The 21,559-nt window shown below is 60.3% G+C and overlaps 1 protein-coding gene and 1 long non-coding RNA gene across 3 annotated transcripts; one reads left to right on the top strand and one right to left on the bottom strand.

The window, feature by feature from the left end:
- The first annotated feature begins 24 nt into the window (after positions 1 to 24).
- Positions 25 to 14,886, top strand: LOC138844457 (uncharacterized). The gene is made up of 3 exons (XR_011380334.1): positions 25 to 161; positions 10,007 to 10,490; positions 11,288 to 14,886. It is a non-coding gene; the product is annotated as an uncharacterized lncRNA (long non-coding RNA).
- On the bottom strand, positions 1,394 to 19,999 carry LOC100356940 (tetratricopeptide repeat protein 38). Of its 2 annotated transcripts, none has more exons than XM_051828148.2 (14): positions 19,863 to 19,999; positions 18,694 to 18,771; positions 17,840 to 17,921; positions 16,936 to 17,107; positions 15,985 to 16,158; positions 13,136 to 13,211; positions 10,031 to 10,150; positions 7,630 to 7,689; positions 6,583 to 6,621; positions 5,819 to 5,900; positions 4,567 to 4,732; positions 3,701 to 3,860; positions 3,460 to 3,533; positions 1,394 to 2,257 (listed from the first exon to the last, which is right to left on the bottom strand). In XM_051828148.2, the coding sequence occupies exons 1-14, from the start codon at positions 19,893 to 19,895 to the stop codon at positions 2,164 to 2,166; spliced, it is 1,410 nt and encodes a 469-aa protein (XP_051684108.1). In that variant the 5' UTR covers positions 19,896 to 19,999; the 3' UTR covers positions 1,394 to 2,163. The 2 variants fall into 2 exon arrangements, with proteins under 2 accessions (XP_051684108.1, XP_069909150.1); XM_070053049.1 differs by lacking the exon at positions 19,863 to 19,999 and adding an exon at positions 19,053 to 19,302.
- Between the last annotated feature and the right edge of the window lie 1,560 nt (positions 20,000 to 21,559).

The following is a 21,559-nucleotide window of genomic DNA, read 5'->3' as shown; positions in this document are numbered from 1 at the left end:
GGAGAGGGGCCCAGGGCGCACGCGCAGCTGATTGGCTCCGCCCACCCGGAAGTCCGCGGAGGGCCTGCGCCGTCCATAGGCCAGAGGGCGGCCCGCCCGTTAGCGGATTGTGTCGCCGCAGTGCGCCGCCCGCGTGTCTGGTGAAGACTGAAGTAACAAAGGTACTAATACTCGCTCTGCCGCAGGGCTCGCGCCCGGTGTCAGCAATGCGGCTGCACGAAGTCCCGGCCGCTGTCCGGAGTGGGCGCAGGGGCACGGGAAGCGTTGCCCGAGGCCGGAAGGGGACGGTCACCCTAGGTGGGCTTCCCGCTGAGAGGGTCTGTGGTCCCGGCACCGGTGAGCTAAGACTCCAGGGACCCGGGCCCAGGTGAAGGCGCTGGGGAGCGCGCCTGTTGGAGCCGCGCGTACTGGGGACATCGGGAGCCAGCGGCTTGGAGAGGCCAGGCCAGGCCGCTGGGTGAGTCGGTCGCCGGCGCTCATCCGTGGCCTGCATCCAGGCAGAAATAGCGCCCACGTCAGTTCTCGAGGCTCCGCCCGGGGCTGGGCTTCACCGCGCCGGAGCTCTGAGTGTCCAGGCCTGCTGGATGCAGGAGGAGGACCCAGGGTTTGCCCGGAGCCAGACCTTCTCCATGCAGTCCAGGCTGGCAGTTGGGGTGCGGCCCTCCCCACGGATCACCTCTGTCCTTCACTGTGACCCCGCGTCGGGGTCGCCATGATCGGCTAGCACAAATGGACATGAAATGACAGCGTGGACCATGCTGCGTGATACGTGGGGGCCTGGTGCTGTCAAAACTGCAGGAGTTCACAGCAGAGGACAAATGTAAGATAGCAAGGGCAGGTGCGGGGGCCGTGGGCTGCACACCCTCATCGGTCCCAGTGGGGCTGGAGGGCGGAAGGCTTTTTGGAGGGGCACCATGGCTCCTACCTCCTTGGATGAGTCATGTGTTGCTTGGAAACCGCAGGGGGGAAGAAGGAAGGGCCCCTCGGGACGGTCCTACCTCCCTGGTGGGGACAGCAGAGTCCTGTTGTGAAGCCCCGTTGCCGCCAGCATTGCCCCGCACACCCCAGCTTCTAGAACTCTGTCTGCCCAGGACCCTGCCCCGGGCCTGGCGCGTGGGAACTCTCGCAGGTTCCCACCAGACTTAGCATGAGGAGCCACTGGTGACGCCAGCATCGCATACTGGAGCCGGTGTCGGAGGCCTGGCGCCTCTGTTCTCAGCAGCTCCTTGGATTGCCTCTGAGAAGGCAGCAGAAAACGGCCCACGTGCTTTGGGCCCTGCCACCCAGGTGGGAGACCCAGACCCAACTCTTGTGGCTATCTGGACAGGGAACCAGAGATGGAAGGTCTCTCTGACACTCTGCCTTTAAATAAATCTTAAGAAAAAAAAAAAAAAAAAGGCAAAGGAACCAGTTTATTTTAATTCTTGAAATTTGCCTGAGCTTGAGCAAACCATGAGGGCCGACTAGGTTCGGAGGCTTCCTCTGCCTGCCCAGCACCTGCTCCCTAACGTCAGTGGGAACTGAAGGACCTTGACGGCCACCGTGGCACTCAGAGCCCCCTTCCGGGAGGGCCGCTCGGCATACGCGTGGGGACATCAGCCAGGGTGGACAGCAAGCAGGAGACCGGAGGTGGCACTCAGGAGACAGCTCAGGCCTTGTCACGGCCTCGTGTCGGGCTCTGCTTTGTGCCAGAGCAGAGCTTCGCTGAGTTGCTCCTCGTGCCCTCACAGCACTGGACTCTGCGAGGACGGGGAAGCCGTGTCCGATGACAGTTGCAATAGAGGAATGAGCTTAATCAGCTCTAATCAGGGAGAGGTGGGGGGAGTAGGAGGAGGCCGTGGACAGGACCTGTGTTTGGGAGACTCCTCCCCCGCTGAGCCCACCCTACCTCTGCCCTTCCTCCCAAGCTGGAGCAACCCTGAAGCAGAAGCGAAAGCAAGCCCTAAGAAACCTAGTGGCAGGCGGGTAGAACAAGCACCCACTGGTTCTGACTGCTTCACAATGCGCGCTGGCCCTAAGATTCTGAATCACACTTGAGATCTGTGTGTCCTGTAGAACTGCTGGCTTACAGCGGGTGTTTCCTAAGCTCAGCCCAGCAGGGCAGCTGGACTGAGGCTGGCCAGCCCCTGCGGAGGTCCTGCAGGCCGAGGCGGCCGGGTGCGCTCACTGCATGAGGTGCGCGGCGGTGGCCTTGCGGATGAGCCGCTCGGTCAGGGGCGAGTTGGGCTTCAGGGCGTCCCGCTCCATCAGAAGGCTCCTGTGGAAACACATCCAGGTTCAGGGGTGGACTCTTCTAGAAGGCACTGCCTCAGCAGGAAGGGAGCAGGATAATCAGGACCCCGTGTTGGCGACGGGGTGGAGGGCCAGAGGGTGTGCTACCGTGGCCTTGTGGTCCCGCCAGACCCATTTCACAGCGTGCACTCACCTGTACTATCAAGGCCTGGCCTACTGCCACTGCGTACCTGCTGGACCGCTGGCTTTCTGCAGCAAAGGGACCCTGCAGCCCCGGAGGCCACCCTCCCACAGCACCCCTCTCCCCCCTGGGGTCTGCAATGGCTAGGGCTCCACACAGCTCCCTTCTTTGGGTGCCCCCAACTCCCCGGCCCTCCGGATAAGCTGTCCCTGTAACCAGACTCACCCCTGGCCTGGTTCAATCTACTTTGCTGTCAGCTCTCAACTGTCACTTCCATGGGGTGCTCTCATGAGCTCCTTCCCCCTGCTAACAAGAGCCAGGGCAATTCTCTATCTTTTTTTTTTTTTTTTTTTTTTTTGACAGGCAGAGTGGACAGTGAGAGAGAGAGAGAGAAAGGTCTTCCTTTGCCGTTGGTTCACCCTCTAATGGCCGCCACGGCTGGCGCGCTGCAGCCGGCGCACCACGCTGATCCGAAGGCAGGAACCAGGTGCTTCTGGTCTCCCATAGGGTGCAGGGCCCAAGCACTTGGGCCATCCTCTGCTGCCTTCCTGGCCACAGCAGAGAGCTGGCCTGGAAGAGGGGCAACCGGGAAAGAATCCGGTGCCCCGACCGGGACTAGAACCCGGTGTGCCGGTGCCGCTAGGTGGAAGATTAGCCAATTGAGCCAAGGTGCCGGCCAATTCTCTATCATTTTACAAGGAGGGGACATCAGGACAGGGAGCCCCATGCAGCCAGGCCCTGGGTCTGCCTGCTCCCCGCTGCCTCCCACAGCCAGCACAGGAAGGCAAAGGGAGTCCAGGCCCAAAGGAGCAGTAGGAGTCGGCCAGGCAGGAAAGGGTCAGGGTGTCCCTGGGCACAGCACGGGATGTGCCTGGGGCCCTTGTAGCTCAGCATGGTGACAGTGGAGAGGGGGCTGGGGAGGGCAGGAGGTTTCTCCTGCGTTGGGAAACAACTCCCCTGCCACAGCCTCACACCTGCAGAGTCGCGGAAGCAGGAGCCACCCCGGCCAGAGACCCCACGTGTGCAGGAAGGGGTGCGGGGCTCACCGTGCCACATTCTTGTGCTTGCTGGAAGTGCAGTTCAGGGCCGCGTGAATCAGTATCTGGTTGAAGACGTCTCTCTGGAATGTCAAGGGCAAGTTAGACCCTGCCAGGTGGAGGCACGGAGCTGACACCCCACACGTGGCTAGAGACAGTGGCCTGCACCCCAGGATGACAGGCTGCCTGCAGAGGTGGCATGGGGCACAGGACGCTCCCCGGTGAGCCTGGCTGGAGGCGGCAAACCCACCTGGGCATTGCTGCCTCCGATCTGGACGATCCGGTAGCGGATGGGCAGAAGCAGTTCGAGAGCGCGGTCGGGATTCCCGGCCTCAGCCTCCACCATGGCCTGGCACAGGGGCAGCCCCACGTCTCGGGCCAGGAGGTGCTGACAGTTCTCCCCCGGGGACCTACAGGCCAAGAACGTGCTCTCAGCAGCTGGCACAGGCATCAGTGGGAGGGCCCACTCCTCCCTCGGCAGGTGTTTCTGTCAAGTGCCCGGCACAGAGCCACACGACAGGTGCTTCCATGGGGTGTGGTGTCAGAGAAGTAGCCCAGCGAGGGGACAGACCATGGCTCTGACCTTACACTCGGCTGTCACCAGCCACCGAGCCCCACATGGGTTCTCCTTCCTCTGGCCTCGGAGTGCTCATATGTAAAGTAGACCAGGTAGCTCTGATCTCATAGAGCCACCAGGATTGCAGACAGCACAGGCAAAAGCCTGGCACACAGACTGGGGCCAAACTGTCCCGGGAAGGGAATGGCCGGCAGCCCAGGGTTCCCAGCTGTCAGCCGCCCACAGGAGGCACGTCCCCTTGTTACAGATGAGGACGTAGGTTCACAGCAGAGAAGTGCCTGGCAGAGTGTGTAAGCTCCAGTGACCCCCCAAGGGAGACTGCCCAATGACACTGACGCTGTACTGTGGGGTAGGGGAGAGGCCGTTCTGTCCTGGGGGCACCGTTGACCTTGGGGAAAATACCCCAGCACCCATCTTCCATCCCCAAAGCTGGGCTCACGAGTGAGCCCTCACCATGAGCCTCCCTGGCAGGTGGGGGCGAGCTTCAGCAGGACCCGGCACCCTGGTCCTGTGGGAAGTGGGGGTGGGGGCCCACGTACTCGCTGGCCTCCTGCAGGGTGGTCAGCAGCTCCTGCGTGGTCTGGGCATCCCGTGCACCCAGCGAAGCCATCAGGAAGTGTGCGTCATTGAACAGCAGGACGTGATCACGCGTGTACTTCTTTGTTACAGGCAGGACATCCTGCCAGCGCTGGCCCAGGGACACTCCTGGGGAAACATGGAGGATGCCCAGGGCCCAGTGTGAGTTTCCAGAGGGTGTCCCACGCCTAAGTCCTCTTCCAGTCACGTCCCTAGGAGGCCCTATGGTGGGTCCTGTTGCAGGTGACAGGCTGGAGTGGCAGGGTTGGCTAAGCCTGTGGATAGTCTCAGCCATACAGGAGAAGGTTAGGGGTGGCAGGGTCTCAGGGTTAATGGAACTCAAACTCTCCCTCAGGGCATCCCATGCCGCCCCATTCTGGAGGGCCCTGGGCAGGATATGAGGCCCAGAAATCCTGTCAGGGGCCTCCTTGCCATTCACCCCAACACCCCACCCCCGCCACCTGCCTGGGCTCAGCCTCTGCGCATCCCGAGGAGCCTCTCGAAGGCAGCTCCAGGCCTGTGCAGAGCAGCCATGAGCGGACCCCACCCCCACCCTGGCTACAAGCCCGCTCGTCACCTGCCCTGCCCACCCAGCCAGCCTGCACTGTTCCTAACAGGCCGCTGGCTTTGGACAGGCTGCTGCACTCTGCCTGGTCACCCTACACAGCCTTCAGGGCTCACATTTCATCTCCACCACAAAGTCTGCGTGGAACCTTCCAGAAGCAAGCTACCCAGGCCCTCATCCTGCATGTGGATGTCCTGCTGCCCCGGGCCTCGCCCAGGCCTGCACAGGTACAGCGTTGACTCTGCTGAGCCTGGCCGGGAGAGTACCAGCCTGCATGCTGGGGGTTGCCCAGAAGCATCCTACAGCCCCCAGGACTGTGGCCAACTCATCCAGGCTGGGGTGACAGAGAACTCTGCCATCCCAGGGAGTTGAGACACTCAACCCCATGTTCCGGGGAAGGAGGCTGTGAGGACAGGTGGCCAGTTGCCCCCTGTGCCCCAAGGACTGTAGGGCACCATGGGAGTAGCTGGTGCCTCCCTGAGTGGAGCCTGAGGTCTCCTCGCTGAGTAGTGGGAACTGGAAGAAACAGACTCGGCGGCCAGACCTGCTGGTCTCAGGGCATCTACGGAGCCAGGCCAGGCGGGCAGCTGCTCCGTGCACTCGCTGTGTAGAGGGGAGGTGAGTGAGCCTGAGGGGCAGAGGTGTGCTACCTTCCATCTGAAGGCGGTAGAGCATGGAACAGGTGTTCACCACATTCAGCATTGTGCCGCTGGCCTGCAGTCGGGGCAGGATCTGGAAGACAGGCATGACCCTAGCCATACTCTGCTTGTGGGCTGATGGGGGACCCAGGGCCAGCGAGGAGCATGTCTGGGTTATGTATGGGGTCTGCACAGGGCAAGCCCTCAGCAAAAGGCTGCCAATGTGTGGTCCCCACCACCTCTGCCATCAGGACTGTCACCCTTACTGTGACCAAGAGCTCAGACTGCACCAGGCGCAAGAGAGGGCACCAAGTGACCTGGAGAAGCTGCCCCCATTGCGTGCCCGGGAGCATGTGCTGGGCCTGGCCCGTCACCCATCACCAAGCCTCAGAGCAGGCTGGCAGAGACCCCGCCCCCGGCCACACTTCCAGACTCAGCTTTGCTCAGGGGTGCCAAGATCCACATCTCATCTCACAGGTCCCCATCACCTCCATTTCTTCCTACAAAGTCCCTTCAACCCCCAAAGGACTGCTTCCGGAACTTCACTGATTTTCTCTGGTGCTGAGACCCCAGGCTTTATTTTTAAGGCCTGTGGGGGTACCGAGGATGATGAGCCACGAGACCGCTCTGGGCCAGTCAAGCCCGTGAGGCCTCACAGAATGCGGGGCTCTGCTCCAGCCGTGTGTTGGCTGTGCCAGCAGAGACCGGCTCACAGGTCTGGGAGAGCCTGACGGGCATCGTGGGCAGGGAGCCTGGTGCGGCTCAGAGGCACTTACGTGGGTGTCGTAGATCGTCAGTGCCGCCTCGTAGTCGCCCTGCAAAACACAGCTCCCGTGACGAACGAGGCAAAGCACAGCCCTGAGAAATGAACAAGACCCCTGCCCGTGGCCGCCACGCGCTGCTGAGGGGGTGCGGAGAAGGCGAGGGCAGCGGAGCCAGGCTGCTGCGAGGGGACTGATCCGGGAAGGCCTTGTCTTTGCTGGCAAAGTCAACACAGGTCAGGCACCCCCACCCGAAACTCTCAGCCCCAAGACCTCCAGAATCCAAAGCCTGTTCAGAGCTGATGTGACACCACAAGTGGAAACTTCCACACCTGACTTCAGCGGACAGGTCCCAGTCAGAGGGCAGACCAGGTGGAAGACACCCCGCAGGCTACCTGTGTCAGGTGTGCAGGGAACTGCACTCAGTCCCATCCCCAAGATGTACCCGGGTGCCCTCCTCCATGCAGACACCCCAGAATCCACAGTCATCTGGAATCAAACGCCCCAGGTCCCAGGCAGTTGGGATAGAGCAGCCAAGGTGGCTGAGCAGAGCTTGCTCTCGCCTCCCCTTCCAGTCTCCCGCCCGTGTTTCCCACCCTGTGCATCCCACGTCATGCCTGGTGCTCACCTCCCAGGCACTGATTTCTGTCTTTGGAAATTTAGGGAGCGTCCCGCTTTCCCCGCGTGAACAGCAGTGCGGGAAGCACCTTATGAACGGGACCCTCTGGTGGGATCACTGGGGTAAGGCGCCTGGAGGAGCAGCTCCTGCCCCACTCCTGCTGGGTGGTCTCCTGGTTCCTGCAGGGCCAACCACTGGGGTGGGGGCTGGGCCGTTCACTGTAGCAGGTCTCGGTGGCCCCCGCAAACCACACATATGTGACATGATTCCCAGGACCCAGCAGTGAGGAAAAGGCGGATAGCATCGCAGGCCTGGAAAGCCTCCTAAAAACCTGGGTGCTCTGGGTGCCAGGGCCCTGAAACCTGTGCCACTGTGCGGGCACCCAGGGTGTGGCAGACAACGCGTGCTGGAGAGCAGCTCCTCTCCCCCAGGGGGTCACCTACCTTTTCAATCAGGAATAAAGCCCAGTGCCAGTAATTGTGACTGGCAAGCATGTCCGAGTCCTGGGGGAGAACGAGAGAGTTAGGGAAGCCCCAGGAGGTGCAGAGGTACAAATGCTGCCTCGTGCTGCCAGTCAGAGCCAGCTCTGGGCGCGGGCAGCTAGGACGCCGGGATCAACCCAGGAGGATGTGCACTGGCGTCAGAGCTGAGACGTGGCTGCAGCAGGGCCAGCACAGGGGACGTTACTTATGTGGCTCCCACTCCTACTTCTTCACGTATGATGCTAAATAGATGCACAAACCCATTTCACAAAGTGAGAGTATGAGGCGCATGGGCACCCAGATGGCGCCAGGCACCTGGGCAGCAGGCCTAGGAGCAAGAGTGTTCATGGTGGGCTTGGGGTGTGGATGGCCCTCAGCATGCTGCAGGTTTTAGGTGAGCCTCGAGTGTAGTCAAGTGGCCCCTGCAAGGGAGTTCCAGGCTGGGGAGATCGACTCATGATGTGACCGGTGGTGGCACCCAGCATGCACCCTAGAACCTGTGACAAGTGAGATGTGCAGGCGAGATGGGCAGGGCACTGACAGCTGCCCCTTCGCAGAGGGTCCCACGGGCCTTCCTGGGACGGCTTAGAGTGCAGGTCTCTTGCTCAGGGGCTGAGTGCAGCCCTCCCCAGGTCTCAAGGCCACACTTCTTGCTGACCCGGGACACACAGCAGGTACCGGGCAAACACTGAGCAAGGGCCTGGGGCCTCCACCCTGTGGTATCCCCACCACACCTGCCCGGCCTTCCCTAAGCTGCTGCCTGTTCATGACCCCACCTAATCTGGTAAGAGGAGCTGACGACGCCTCCTGCATGGCCCACATTTGACGTGCACCTGGGTGCGAGGACAACCTCTCCCTCACTGTCCACCATAGGCCTTGGCTCTGCTTAAGCTGGGCGGGCGCTGGGACAGTCCCAACCTCGACCCACACAGCTGCTCATCCTTCCAGACTCTGCAGACGGTGGCTCCTACAGCGTGCCTTCCCTGACCACTGCCCCACCCCAAGCCCAAAGGGTTCAACGTCTCTTCTGGGTATCCACAATCTGAGGGATGCCTGTCTCAGGGCGGCCCATGTGCTGCTGCGAGGCTGCTCAGTCCACTGACCAGGCCCTGCCAGGACAGAGAAGTCTCACGTGGACCCTCATGGGGCTCCACGGCAGGGCACAGGCCTGCGGCAGGGGCTGGAGTCTTGGCAGAGCTGAACGCCTGTGGCAAGTGCAGGAGGAGGAGGGGACGGGGCCCTGGGCTGCACTGTCCTCACCCAGGGCTGTCCAGCCAGGCTGCAGGCTGCCGGAGGCCACAGTGAATATGAAACAGCAGAGAACCAAGAGCCCAGCCTTAGCGGCTCCTGATTTATGTGTTGGGACCAAGGGCTTCACAGAGTATAGATGGGGAAACTGAGGTCAGAGGGATCACCCTACAGAATCAGAGTTCTAGCGGAGGCATATGAATGGCATGGGGTGAGGCCTTGGCTAGGCCTCCCTGCTCTCACAGCTCCTCCTGAGCAAGCCCTGTACTCATGGGTGCCCCTCACCCCAGTGCATCCTGGGTCCCCCAGAGCCTTCCAGAGCCCACAGATCCAGGGTCCTTAGGGAGATGTGCATGTGGATGTCAGGGGCCCAGGCTCTCACTCCGACACCTGCCTTCCTGCAAATCACATCCCAGCGGGAACGCCCCTTCCTCTGCCCGCAAGGCTCCTCCTGGATTGGCACACACATGGCTGGGCACCTGCGGCTTACTGCCAGGACTGGGAGGGGACTGGCCACCTTGACCGGTGGGGCCCTGGGGAGCCTGCCACAGCGCAGGGGAGAGCAGGCCAGTCTGGGTGCCCGAGGCCAGCACAGGGGCAACAGGCACACAGGGAGAAAGGACGGCACTGAGTAGGGCAGTGAGTTACCAGCCGAGAGGCCAGAGGTTGGGCACTGGGAGTGGGAACAGTGAGCCACAGCAGGGTCAGGCCAAGGGAAAGGGCCTGCAGGGGGCAGGGGTCTGGCTGGGCCCACACCCGTCCTCTGCAGGCCCGAACCTGTAACCACCCTGCAGATGGCCAATGCACCATCCCCCCTGTGTCCACACCCTCAGCTACACTGAGAGGCCACCCCTGGGCTCCAGGCAGGCAGGAGGACCAGCTCAGGGCCTCCTAGGTCTCACCCCAGTGGGGCTCTTGTCTTCATGGTAATTTTATGATGTATTCCTTTTACCAATTCTAGACCAGTTCTAGAAACTTCCACCAACAGGTGTTGAGAGGTGCTTTGTAGCCATGGGTAGCGTGACAGAAATGTTTCAAGCACACCCGTGAACTCCTGTGCCTCAGGACACCGACTGAGTTTCCTTGACAGGTGGCCGGGGGATGAGAACCGTACCTTCCAGTGCGTCTCCGAGTGCTGCATGAACTCCAGACCCTGCTGGACCTCTGCTCTCATCTCGTGGATGTGGGCCATGGTGTGCACTGACCACGCATCCGTCGGGGTGATAGACAGAGCCTGCGTGTGGGTGAGACAGCGTGGGTCAGTCAGCCTGGGCAGGCCACAGCACATCTCTCACAGGCCTGGGTCCAGCTCAGAACCATCACAACCCCAGGACAGCCCATGTACGCATGCGTAGGGCACACCAGCACAGGACACCGCGAGGCAGAGGTGTGCTACTGGCCCAGGGTTCGCAGCTGGGATGCAGCAGAGTCTCCAATGCAGGGCTCATCCCCGGAACACACAGCCTCCTGCATACAGCTGAGGCTCCTGCATCTGGCCTCAGTTTCCCTCCAGTGCAGGGGCCCCGGATGCTGCCTCCCACTCAGGGCTGCTTGGAGAAGTGGACACTGTCGAGGTGAGCTTGGTGGGGACCGTCCAGTGCCCTTCAGCTGGGGACCTCCCCACACACTACACGGGCACCCAACGGGGGGCTTCCCAGTGCTGACGGCACTGCTGTTGAGGTCAGAGGCGGCTCATGTGCCCAGAGAGGCAGGCTGGACCGGGGAGTGAACCTAGCCTCACAGCAGCATGCTGCCTGTGCTCCCGGGGTCAGCTCATGTTTACCAAGCACCCACTAGGTGCCAAGCACAGGGAAGTAGACTGAGACTCATGAAAGTCCCATGGACTTGCCCATGGCAGGTCCCATCTCAAATCCTGGGCTTCACCCCCCAGCCTGCTGCCTCGGTCTCCCCAAGCTAGGTGGTGTGCAGCTTGCCCTGGACTGCCAACTGCTGCCACCATGCGTCCTGCCCCTGCTCATCAGGACACAGAGAGGAAGCAGATGGGTCTGTAGCGAGCGTGGGCATCCCCTGTGCTGGATCTCTGGGTGCTGGACACCGGAGAGGGTGAGGGCTGAGTCCGAGTAGACTGGGTGCAACCCTGCTGGGCACACAGCTCTCACACAGGGCAGTCCGGAAGTGCTGCGGCTCACAGCCCATTGGCTTGCCCCACTCCTGCTCTGACTTGAGCAGGGACTGCCCAGTGCGCTCCCTCGCCTAGAGCCCTCCCAAGTGGCCCCTAGGCTCCCCCTCCCAGCACGTGCTGATCCAGCCCCAGCTGCCCAGCTCTGGCCTCTCAGGCTCGCAGCATGCCCAGCCAGTATCCATTACACCCCCGCCTCACAATGACTGACGTGCTTGGGCTGCCCCGCAGGCTATGCAGACACGCCGCCCCATGGCTGCCCGTGCTGCTGCTCCAGTCCAGCGTGGCTCCTCGCTGTCCAGGAAGTCCACCTCACCACACGGGGATCACCTCCGGGAGCCTCATTGTGTGGCAGTGAGGAGCAGCGAGGGGATTCTTCTACCTCCCCCTGCCACTTGTGCAGCCTTAGTCTGCACCTTGTGGCTGACCCTGGAGGGACCTGCCACATCCGACTTACCACATCCGGCCACCCTTGCCCACGCTTCTCTGACTGCACTGCCAGCCCCCAGGTGCCCAGGTGGATACCACCCAACAGGAGGGCCTGGCTGCCGTGGTCTCTGCAGGGCCTTCCTGTGGCTGCTGTGGGAGGGTAGTGCCTGGTCACCCACGTATAGAAGTAAAATCACCAGGAAGCCACTCCAGACCTTGACCTCTGACTTGACTTGCAGACAAAGGAGCTGTGGCCCTGATCTCCAGCCTGGGCTCTAATTCTGTGATGCGATGACACCCAGGGGTGCTACCTACCAGGGGTGCTGAGGAACACCAGGGCGACAACAGGGTAAGATCCTGACTTGTCGCAGGGAGGCTGGGTTCTGGTCTTGGCAGCTTCAAGGACCCCTGTCTGGTCAGGTGGCCTTAGAGAATCTGGCTCACCTCTGACCTTGTGGCCTTGGCCTCTCTGAGCAATGGGAGAAAGGCATCACATGGACAGAGTGTGAGTGACAGCAGGTGCATTTGGAGTCCCCAGCCTGAACCAAGAGCAGCAGATGCCCCCTGGGATTCAGGATCCACTCCTCTGAGGTGGACAGAGGAGAAGAGATGCAGGCTGCAGCCTGTCACTTGTTCTGGGCCCATGCACAGAGTAGCATCCACCGTACGCAGTGCCAGCCCTCATGACACAGGTGGGGGCCGCAGTCCAGGACTGAGGGCAGGCGGGAAACGCCCAGTGGATGCCACATTGCCCTGCCTGCTGGACCACTGGTGAGCACCCTGACCTGGGGGATGTTCTAGGGCAGGGCTCGGGGCAGCTCTGTGCAGAGGTGAGTGAAGCCCTGGCTACAGCGCCAGCATCCCACATTGTCCTGGCTGTTCTGCTTCCTCTCCTTCCACATGCACCTGGGAGGGCACAGAGGATGGACAAGTACTTGACCCATGCCACCCACCTGGAAGACCCACATAGAGTTCCTGGCTTCTGGCTTTGGCCTGGCCTAGCCCCAGCTGCTGCTGGCTTTGAGGAGTGAACCAGCAGGTAGAAGAGATCTCTTTCCCCTCTCCCTGTCCCTGTCCAACTCCGTCTTTCTCTCTCTGTTGCTCTGCCTATCAAATAAATCAGTCTTTGGGAAAGGTGTGTGTGGTGGGGAGGGTCCAAACCATGCAGGAAGAAACAGAAGCCCCAGGTCAGGCCAGCGGGCATCAGCCTCTGTCCCTGACCTCTGTGCCGCCTTCTGAGCCTCGTGTGCAGTCAGTGATGCTGAGAAACGTGAAGTTCAAGGAGGAAGGTTTACATCCATTCCCCACACTGTCCCAGCAGTGCCGAGCATAGGCCCTGGAAGCCAGCAGAGCTGGTGGGAGCACAGACGCCCCGAGTGCAACCCTGAGCCAGGGGCTGAGCAAAGCCTCCCCAGCTTCACCCCCTCTGCTGCAGGCCTGGGCTGTGGCTGGCCAAGGGGCGTGGCTCCGTGGCCACAGAGGCACGGGGATGGCAGGGGTCAGCTTCCTGCCTGGGGCAGCTGCTGGCACTGAAGCGAGCTCTATGCTTGGGGACCTTCAGGGGGACTGGCTCAGGTCAACCAGCGGGTGGCCCCCTTCTTGGCCACTCTCTCAAGGCCAGGGCACTTCTGGAAAGAGTCGGCTACTTACCTCTTTGGCAAGCTTTTCCGCCCGATCGTAGAAGTTGGTTTCCATCAGTCCAAAAGAATAGATGCCTTTCACATAGCTAAAGACAGAGAAAACAAGTCACCTCAAAATACAATAGGACAGGCGGGGAGCACTGCTCTGTGCCCTCCAGTACATGGGCCGATGTCCCGACTCTAGGGACCGTGACGGGACCCTGTTAGACTCATGCTTTGCAGAATCTGCCACGTTAAGATGGGTGGGCCCTGGGCCGTGACTGTGTCCTAAAGGGGCCATGAGAACACAGAGAAGGAAGACGGCGGTGAGGAAGCAAAATCAGCGGGGGCAGCCACGAGCCCAAGCACTCCAGGGACCCAGCAACAGCGGGAGCTGCAAGAGGACGTCCGGCCCCCGCTGAGCATGGGGCAGGCGCTGGCCTGCAGCACACAGGCAGGTGCACCCCAGCTGCTCCGAGTGCCCCACTTGTGGACGCCATTACAGCTGCGTCTCAGCTCTCCAGGCTCCCTCTACTGAGGAGCTAATGACCTAATGACCTTCGTCATCAGAACCATAACAGGGCAGGGCCTGCCTGGATTAGTGCCCTCCCACCCCCAAGTCATCTGCACAGGGTCTCCCTCCACCCCACCCCTGCCGCATCTGGTGAAGCCCCCATGGTGGGACAGCCGAGGACTGCTCCCTGGGAAGCTCTCCTGGCTGGGGTCTGTCTGTGGCTCCTCCTCTGCTTCTGCAGCTCGGCTCCCAGCGTCTGCCCAGCTGGACACCCCCCTGCACAGCCAGGCTCCTCCCCAGGCCCAGGGGACCTGGGGCCGGGACCCTGTCCACTTCACTCTCACGGCCCCAGCCAGGATAGGTCCACTTCCCTTGCACAGGAAATGCACACCCCCATCTCACCCGTCTCACTGACAGCCGGGACCCCCAGTGCTCACACAGGATAGAGGCGTCCTGCCCGTGGCTTTCCAGCCAAGGGGAAACAAGACTGAAGCTGGACTCTGCATGCTGGATGTTATCTCTGCTCCCGTGCGAGATACAGATCCGACTCGTAGTTCACAGAAGCATATTCTAGAACAGCCCCTTCCAGACGGCTAACTGCATGGTAACTAAGGAAGCTCTGTGAGGTCATTCACTGAGCGCTTTCTGGGTTATTTAATAAGTGCTTACTGTGTATCAGGTCCTGAAAGTCCCCTGTGGTGGTCAAGTCCCTATGTCCACTTGGCTGGACCGCAGAACTCAGTTTTCTGTCCAAACACCAGTCAGGTGTGGCTGAGGCAGTAAGTTGTTCGTGGGGCCAACATTGACGTCAGTGTTCTTTGAGTTAAAGTGGCTTCTCTCCACAGCGTGGGTGGTCCTCACCCCATCCGTAGACAGACTGAGGGCTCCGGAGACCAGGATTCTGCCTCCAGATTCAAGTCTCTCCCGTCAGGGGGCTGGTGCTGTGGCGTTGCAGGTTAAAGCCCTGGCCTGCAGCGTTGGCATCCCATATGGGCGCCAGTTCAAGTCCCAGCTGCACTGCTTCCAATCCAGCTCTCTGCTGTGGCCTGGGAAAGCAGTGGAAGATGGCCCAAGTCCTCGGCCACTGCACCTGCGTGGGAGGCTGGGAAGAAGCTGCTGACCAGAAGAAGCTCCTCGCTCCTAATCAGCTCAGCTCTGACCACTGCGGTCATTCGGAGTGAACCAGTGGATGAAAGACCTCTCTCTCTCTCTCTCTCTCTCTCTCTCTAAATCTTAAATAAATAAAACTCTTTAAAAAACAAAATAAATCTTAGAAAACCGAAAAGTGTCTCCTGCCAGCCGCTGTGGGAACTTCCCACCTGCCGCCTGCCCTCCAGAGGGCTAACATGTCAGCCCCACGATCACACGAGTCGCCTGCCCTCCAGAGGGCTAACATGTCAGCCCCACGATCACACGAGTCTGTAAAATAAATCGTTCAGGGGCTGGCGTTAGCCACAGGGAAGACACACGTGTCCGTGTCCCTGTGTCTGGTTTGAGTCCCAGCTCCACTCCTGACTCCAGCTTCCTGCTTATGTGCACTGGGAGGCACCAGGTGATGGCTCAAGTTGGGAGGTCCCCTCCACCCAGGTGGGAAACCTGAAACCTGGAGTCCACAGCTGCTGGGTTTAGCTCTGTTCCAGCCCTGGCTATTGGGGCATTTGGGGAGTGAACCGGCAAGTGGAAATCTCGGCCTGTGTCTCTGCCTCTCAAGTGATAACATCATCTTTTAGCCTCTCTCCTCAATGGCCAGCTGATCCAGCCTCTAGGGGGAGCCCCAACACAGACTCTTTAACCTGCTTGAGCTCACAACCTTCCTGTGATCAAGATGCTAGGGAGTGGCTCCGTGTGCTGGTTGTGCAGGGACAACCCAGCCTCCTCCTTCCCCCAGGCAGCAGCAGGACTGTGCTTCCTGGTCTCCTGTGGGCGGCCCTGGTCACGTGACCAGTTCTGGCCAAAGGGAACAGCCATCGGTTCTCTCATTCTGGGCACTTAACTGCCATGGGGAGCCCCTCTGGAGAGCTCTCTTCCCTTAGGGACTGGGGTGTGCAGAGGGCAGTGGCTTCCACAGCTGGGACCCAGGAGGGCGACAAGGACAGGGTCTCAGAGCCCTCAGCCCTGCTAAGGTGGATGTGCAGAATGGGTGAGAACGCTGTATGAATTATGGGATGTACGTCAGTGCATCCTGCTACAGAAGGTGTGAGTTCATTCTCAGGATGAGACGGACATCCAGTGGGGCCTTGAGCGGTAAAGCAGCAGAGAGGAGCAACAGTGGCCTCATTAAGGTGTGGCAAGGCCGACAGAGCTGCCACCGTTAGGTTGCAGGGAGGGATTAGAGAAGGAAATGACGCGGTTTCCACCGCACATACCTGCTCAGGGGGACATCTGGTGACCAGAAGGGGTAAATTCGAGCAACAGAATCTCGCATCTGATCTTGGTAGCCCAGGTAAAAATAGGCATCATGGGAAAATCTAAGGGCCAACAGATCCGTCGGGTGGTCCTGGAGAATCTGTTCCCATAGGGCACAGGCCTTCGGGAAGTTCCTGAAAGCCAAGAGGAGCTCTCAGCACCACTGAACACAAAGCCTGCACCCCCAAGCATAAAACACATTCCACGTTGTCGACTGCACTGGATTGGCTTAAAAATAATAGTTTCTAAGTTAGAAAGTGGCTCAAACATTGAAAACTCAATGAGGAATCTTACTGCCTGGTTAAAGGAAACAAACAAATAGACAAACAATCTCAATAAGTTGTTAGAGACAATTTCATGTGTGACCAGCAGTTGGCTGTAGGGAGTCTGGGCTGGAATCGCCCCACGTGGACTCACTGAGCAGACCCCAGGAGATGTCCCCACGTCGGGCTCAGCACCCCTGAGCTCCTGCAGGGTCATCAGCTGTCACACCTGCAGAGCAGGCATGGGCACTGCCGTTCTCGGGGAGTGAGGGTCAGCGGGGGGCAGGGACAGGAATCTGGAAGGGTGCAGCAGTGCACCCAGGGGTGTGTGGGAACCAGGAGCACATGCACAGATGCTTCCTGCCCTCTTGTGGACATTTCTACCACGCGGTTCCATTATTTCAGTAACGAAACTAATAACTGATTGAGGTCATGAAACAAAACGAGTGACTGGACACTGAATTGGGAATCTCAGCCCAGCCTTCCTCATCAGGCACTCGACTGCACAGGCAGGACGCAGCCCTGACCCAGGTGCTCTCATGAGCTGGGCCGAGGATTCCCCTGGGGCCGCATGGGGACAGCCTGAGGCACCCCCAGCCCAGCCTCGGTTCACCCATCACAGACACACAGCCCTCAGAGGCCCCTCACCCGTTGGCAAATGTCTCCACGGCAGACACGTGCAGCTGCTCCCGCTGTGTCAGGGCCTGCGCTTTGGATACGTCCACCATGGTCTTCACGGCAAGGTCCAGCTCTTTGTCCAGTTGCCTGGAGCTTCCAGTGCCAATCAGCCTGAGGCCGGCAGAGATGGCGTGGCCCATGGCTGGCAATAGATTGGACACAGCTGGGGATTCAGACGCTTGGGCCAGCCCAACCCAGCCCAGCCCAGGCCTCACCCAGAGTGGCAGCAGGTGCAGGCCAGGCAGCAGGCAGGCCCGCTCTGTCGTTGCCCAGGTTGTATGAGCCCCCTGCCTTTGGTCCGACCAGTCTGCACTGGGCGGGAAGTGGGTCCCTGCCTCCCTGCTCGCCCCTCCCAACCTTATCCTGCCTGGGGTTCCAGAACACACCGTGCTGGCCTCCCCATGTCTGCGGAGTTGCCAGCCTCTCACCCACTGGTTGCCCTGCCCAGCTGCCTGGGTGAGGCTCATTGGCCCTGGGCCATGGCTACAGTTCAAACCTCCTGTGTTCCAGGGATCCACGCCTTGGACTGGTTCATCTTGCCCAGTGCCAGCCCCTCTGCCAGTGTGGTGGCTTTGGAACTGGCTTGCCCTCATGACCCACGGTTTCCTCATCTGAGAAAAGGGATCAGCTTCTTCCATGCAGAAGAGACAGCATTTAGAGCAAACAGTCGAAAGCTCCTTTGTAGCCTTCACCACCAGACAGGAGCAACCGTGATCTCAAACACACCAGAGGTGTGGTCTTCCTCCCTCTGTGCAAAAGGCGGCCCGGTCAGTCCACCTCCCATCCCCAGCCGCCTGGGTCCCTGCAGTCAGGGAATGCGAGAGGGGCTGCCTCCTGGAAGCCGGGCCCTCAGCCCAGGGGAAGTGTTGCTCACCGAAGTTGGGATCTGCTGCTCTGAGCCGCGCCAGGCAGCCCTCGATGCCGCCAAGACTCTTGTCATTGGTCCACGTTACATACTGAAATACAAGGGGCCACAGTCGTCCACGGATCTGCACGTTCCTCTTTCTACAACACTGAGTGCAGGCAGGTGGGGTGGGGTGGTGATGTTGTAAACAGTTAAACAGGCAGAACACAGCAGCGGCCTGGCTGACGACATTGCATCACCCGTATGCCTCTGGAAACTTCTGAGCCCTCACGTTCTACAGATGGGGTCAGCATGTAGTGGTCTCACTGCTCACGCAAAGGCCAGCTGTGGGCACTGCCCTGGCCTGTCAGACCCAGGTGCATCTTGGTTCTGCCTCATCTCACTGGACAACCTCAAACTCAACGAAGTTCAACTCTCTGGGTCTCTGTTTCCCCATCTGTCAATCAATCCAGTTAGACCTTACTCTGAGCCCCCCTCCTAGTTCTAAACCAGAGGATCCTTCAGTCGTGCAGAAAAGCCAGGAATGTGATGAGGGGCTGGCCCGGCCACAGGTGAGACAGCGTCCCACAGGTAAGCCCCAAATCTAAATGGCAGAGCCCACATGAAACCCTCAGTAGGCACTCATGGGAGTCTGTGGGGGCCCAGAGCCCTCCAAGCCACCCCCAACCGGCCCACTGCTGCCCACCCACCTCTGGGGGACCTGGGAAAGGAGGGTGAGTGCAGAGGGGGTGGGTGGGCTGGCATGCTCCATCTTCCAGACTTGACTGCATTCCGCTGCTAGAGCGCAGCTGAAAAAGCACTCACCAAATCAGAAAACCCCCCGAAACCTTCACAGAGGGCAAGCGTTTCTCCGGTGGGCGTACCTGGGTCAGAGTGGCATCGAACAGCTTGCAGGCTTCGTTGCTTGTGGTGGAGAGCGGCAGCCCGGCATCCTTCCAGGCCTATGCACAAGGAGGGGGCGGCCCGGCTTCAGTCTTGGACACAAGGGGCCCCCGCCCCAGCCCCCTGCAGACCTCCAAACGCCTAGCAGTGGTGCAGGGCCAGGCTTCCGTGAGACCATGAAACTCAGCTCTGTGCTTGGGATGGGACGGATACTGACCCTGACTCACACCCACCCAGTATCCGGGGAACACCTGTGTGCCCTCGGGCAAGACGCTGCCTCTCAGGCCCCTGTAGCACTGCCCCTCTGTAGCACGGGCCCAGGGGGACCCAATGGAGGGACCTGGACGTGCCGACCCGGAGTCCTGATCACCAAGGGGTGGGGGTGCTGTCCAGGCAGAAGAGGAGTCTGGTGCTAAAGTGCAACTCGGAGGGCGCTGGTCCATCCAGCTGGGCTGGCGGGGTGCACACTACTGCCGCCACCGACTCCATCCCTGGACTGTCCACTCAGGCAGAGCCTCAGGCCTCAAGGTGGTCAGAGCCGGTCACAGGAACAGCAGAGTCGGCCAGGGGCACAAGTCCGGAGACTCCCTGGGCAGAGGGAATGCCCTTTAGCCTGTCCAGAGGGCCCAGCATGGGACTTGGGTGGCTGTGGGCCAGCTGCCTGTGCCCTCTAACCTCAGTCTATCTCATCTGCAAGGTGGGCTCAGGCTCCTGCGCTGGGTGGACCTGGTTGTCCCCTCTGTACCCCGTCACACCCAAGGAGCCTCTCGGGACGTGCTGGGGTCTTCCTCAAGCCCGAGAGCTGCCATGGATCTCCCTTGGTGGGGGCGCCAGAAGGGTCCCCGTTCCCTTCCTCCCTTCCTGGGTGCAGCCCTGGCGCCCAAGGATCTTCTCAGGAGACACTGCGGTCTTTCCCAACCCTGGGGAACACCGTTGGTCTCTTGGTAGGGGTCCCCTGGCCCCTTCTGGTTGCACCCAGGCGCTGTCCCTGCACCCCACATAACTGCTTGGTCCCACTGGAGTCTGCTGGCCAGCGGCCATCTGTGCTCCAGGCCTGAGCTTGGGTCTTTCTCAAGCTGGGTTCTACACCGCCCACCACCCCGGCTCAGCAAGGGGCCTGGGACACTGACTGGGGGCGGCCACCGCATACCTGGCAGTCGCGCATTGGGGAGGACGTGTTCATGGTTGCAGTTCCAGGATCCAAGTGCAGCCTCAGCCTTCTGAGGGAGGGGGTGGAGCACGGAAGGGGGCGGGGTCCAGGGTGGAGGGGCGGGTCTGGCCACAGACCACAGGCAGGCGGCCAGGGCTCCTGGGGGCACCCTTTGGCCTGAGGAGCCCAGCACGCACTGGTTCCCCTATAGGACTGCCAGCCTCTGCCATCAGACTGGCAGGCTCCCCTCTGCTGGGGGCCCTTGGATAAAAAGTGTGCTTTTGACCTTCAACTTAAAAATGACTTTTTCTCTTTCTTTTTTTCTCCCCAGGGATGGAGATGTCCAGGCCCATGTAGTGGTCAAGCTCTGCCGGCCTTCTCACTGACTTCTGCCCCCTCGGCTCTGGCCCTGGCCTTCTCCCCAGCCACCTCTGACCCCCAGGGTGCAAGTGAAGAGGCAAGGGGGAAGGGCAGGACACTCCTGCTTGGTGCCCTCTGGTTGTTTGCACTGGGAAGCTAAGCTGACTCTTCCTTTGGGCCCACTCTGAGGGTCTCACTGAGAGCCTCACCTATGGTCCATCACTTAGACGTCCTTAGCCCTGGGTTTGCAGATCCTTTAGCCCACGTCCCACAAGCTCACCACCCTGCAGAACGCCCTGGACTGCTCCTAGACCAAAGGGAACACAGGAGCCCTTTGCTCTGGGCAGCTGAGGGTGTGGCCTTCCACACCCAGCCTGGCTCCCGCTAGTCTCTCAGGGCCACGCTATCAGGGCACACCCGAACGACAATCCCATGGCAAGCCCAGCACCTGGCTGAACGGTTTGGGCCCCCACCCCAGCTACCCTGAGGCTTGGCCACTCCTCCTGCATGTGCTGTGAACCCAGGCCACCCGTGCAACTTCAGTGAAATCTCAGGCCATTCTCACTAAGGAGGGTGGCAGTCCTTAGCGTGTCCATCTGCCACCCCCTCAGCTATTAGTAGATTCAACATTCTCTTTCCTTTACCCTTAAACCTTGTCCTCAGTTTTATTCCACACTGGGGACAGGGTCACAAACTCAGAGTCAAGACTAGCTCATGTTCTGCCAGCACCGTGGCCTGTCCCCTCTGTTTCTCTGGACCCTCCTAACTGCTCACCTGTACCCTGCTTCCCACAGGGCAGAATCATACTTGTCAAATGAAAATCAGATCAGGCCGTCTCACTGCTCAAAGCCTCCGAAGGCTTCCCACCCCACAAGAGAGAATACTCAAATGTATGGGATCTGGCATTGTGGCCCAAAGGTTAAGTCTCCTCCCGCAACACCAGTATCCCATATGGACAAATGTTTCGAGTCCTGGCCATTCCACTTCTGATCCAGTTCCCTGCTAATGGCCTGGGAAAAGCAGTGGAAGATGGCCCAAGTGCTTGGACCCCTGCCACCCTCACGGGAGACCTGGAGTGTGGGGAGCAACTCGGACTAGACTAAGTTACTGGAATTAAGACTTATTCTATGCATCTGCTCTCCCACAATATGGCACTGGGAGAGAAGAAAACAGCTTCTACACAGCTGCCTCCAGTTCAGCCAATAAACTGTAGGACCTGCTCCTGATTGGAGGAGAGTAGCGTACTCGGCGTGTGGGCAGCCGAGCACGGATTGGCGGAGGAGGACTATATAGGAGGAGAGAGACGGCATGCACCAGGAACATCTAAGGGGAACATC

Source organism: Oryctolagus cuniculus, chromosome 11 (genome assembly GCF_964237555.1).
Source record: "Oryctolagus cuniculus chromosome 11, mOryCun1.1, whole genome shotgun sequence".
Taxonomy (NCBI): domain Eukaryota; kingdom Metazoa; phylum Chordata; class Mammalia; order Lagomorpha; family Leporidae; genus Oryctolagus; species Oryctolagus cuniculus.
Note: the sequence above shows the minus strand (reverse complement) of the source record. Positions and strands in the feature narration are given on the sequence as shown.

Bases quoted from the DNA above. Each gene is read 5' to 3' on its own strand.
- LOC100356940 (XM_051828148.2), bottom strand. From the start codon at position 19,895: ATGAACACGTCCTCCCCAATGCGCGACTGCCAG. The intron at 17,922-18,693 runs GTACGCCCACCG...CTTGTATTTCAG, and splicing joins TCGATGCCACTCTGACCCAG to TATGTAACGTGGACCAATGA. The intron at 16,159-16,935 runs GTGAGGGGCCTC...CTTGGCTTTCAG, and splicing joins GTGGAGACATTTGCCAACGG to GAACTTCCCGAAGGCCTGTG.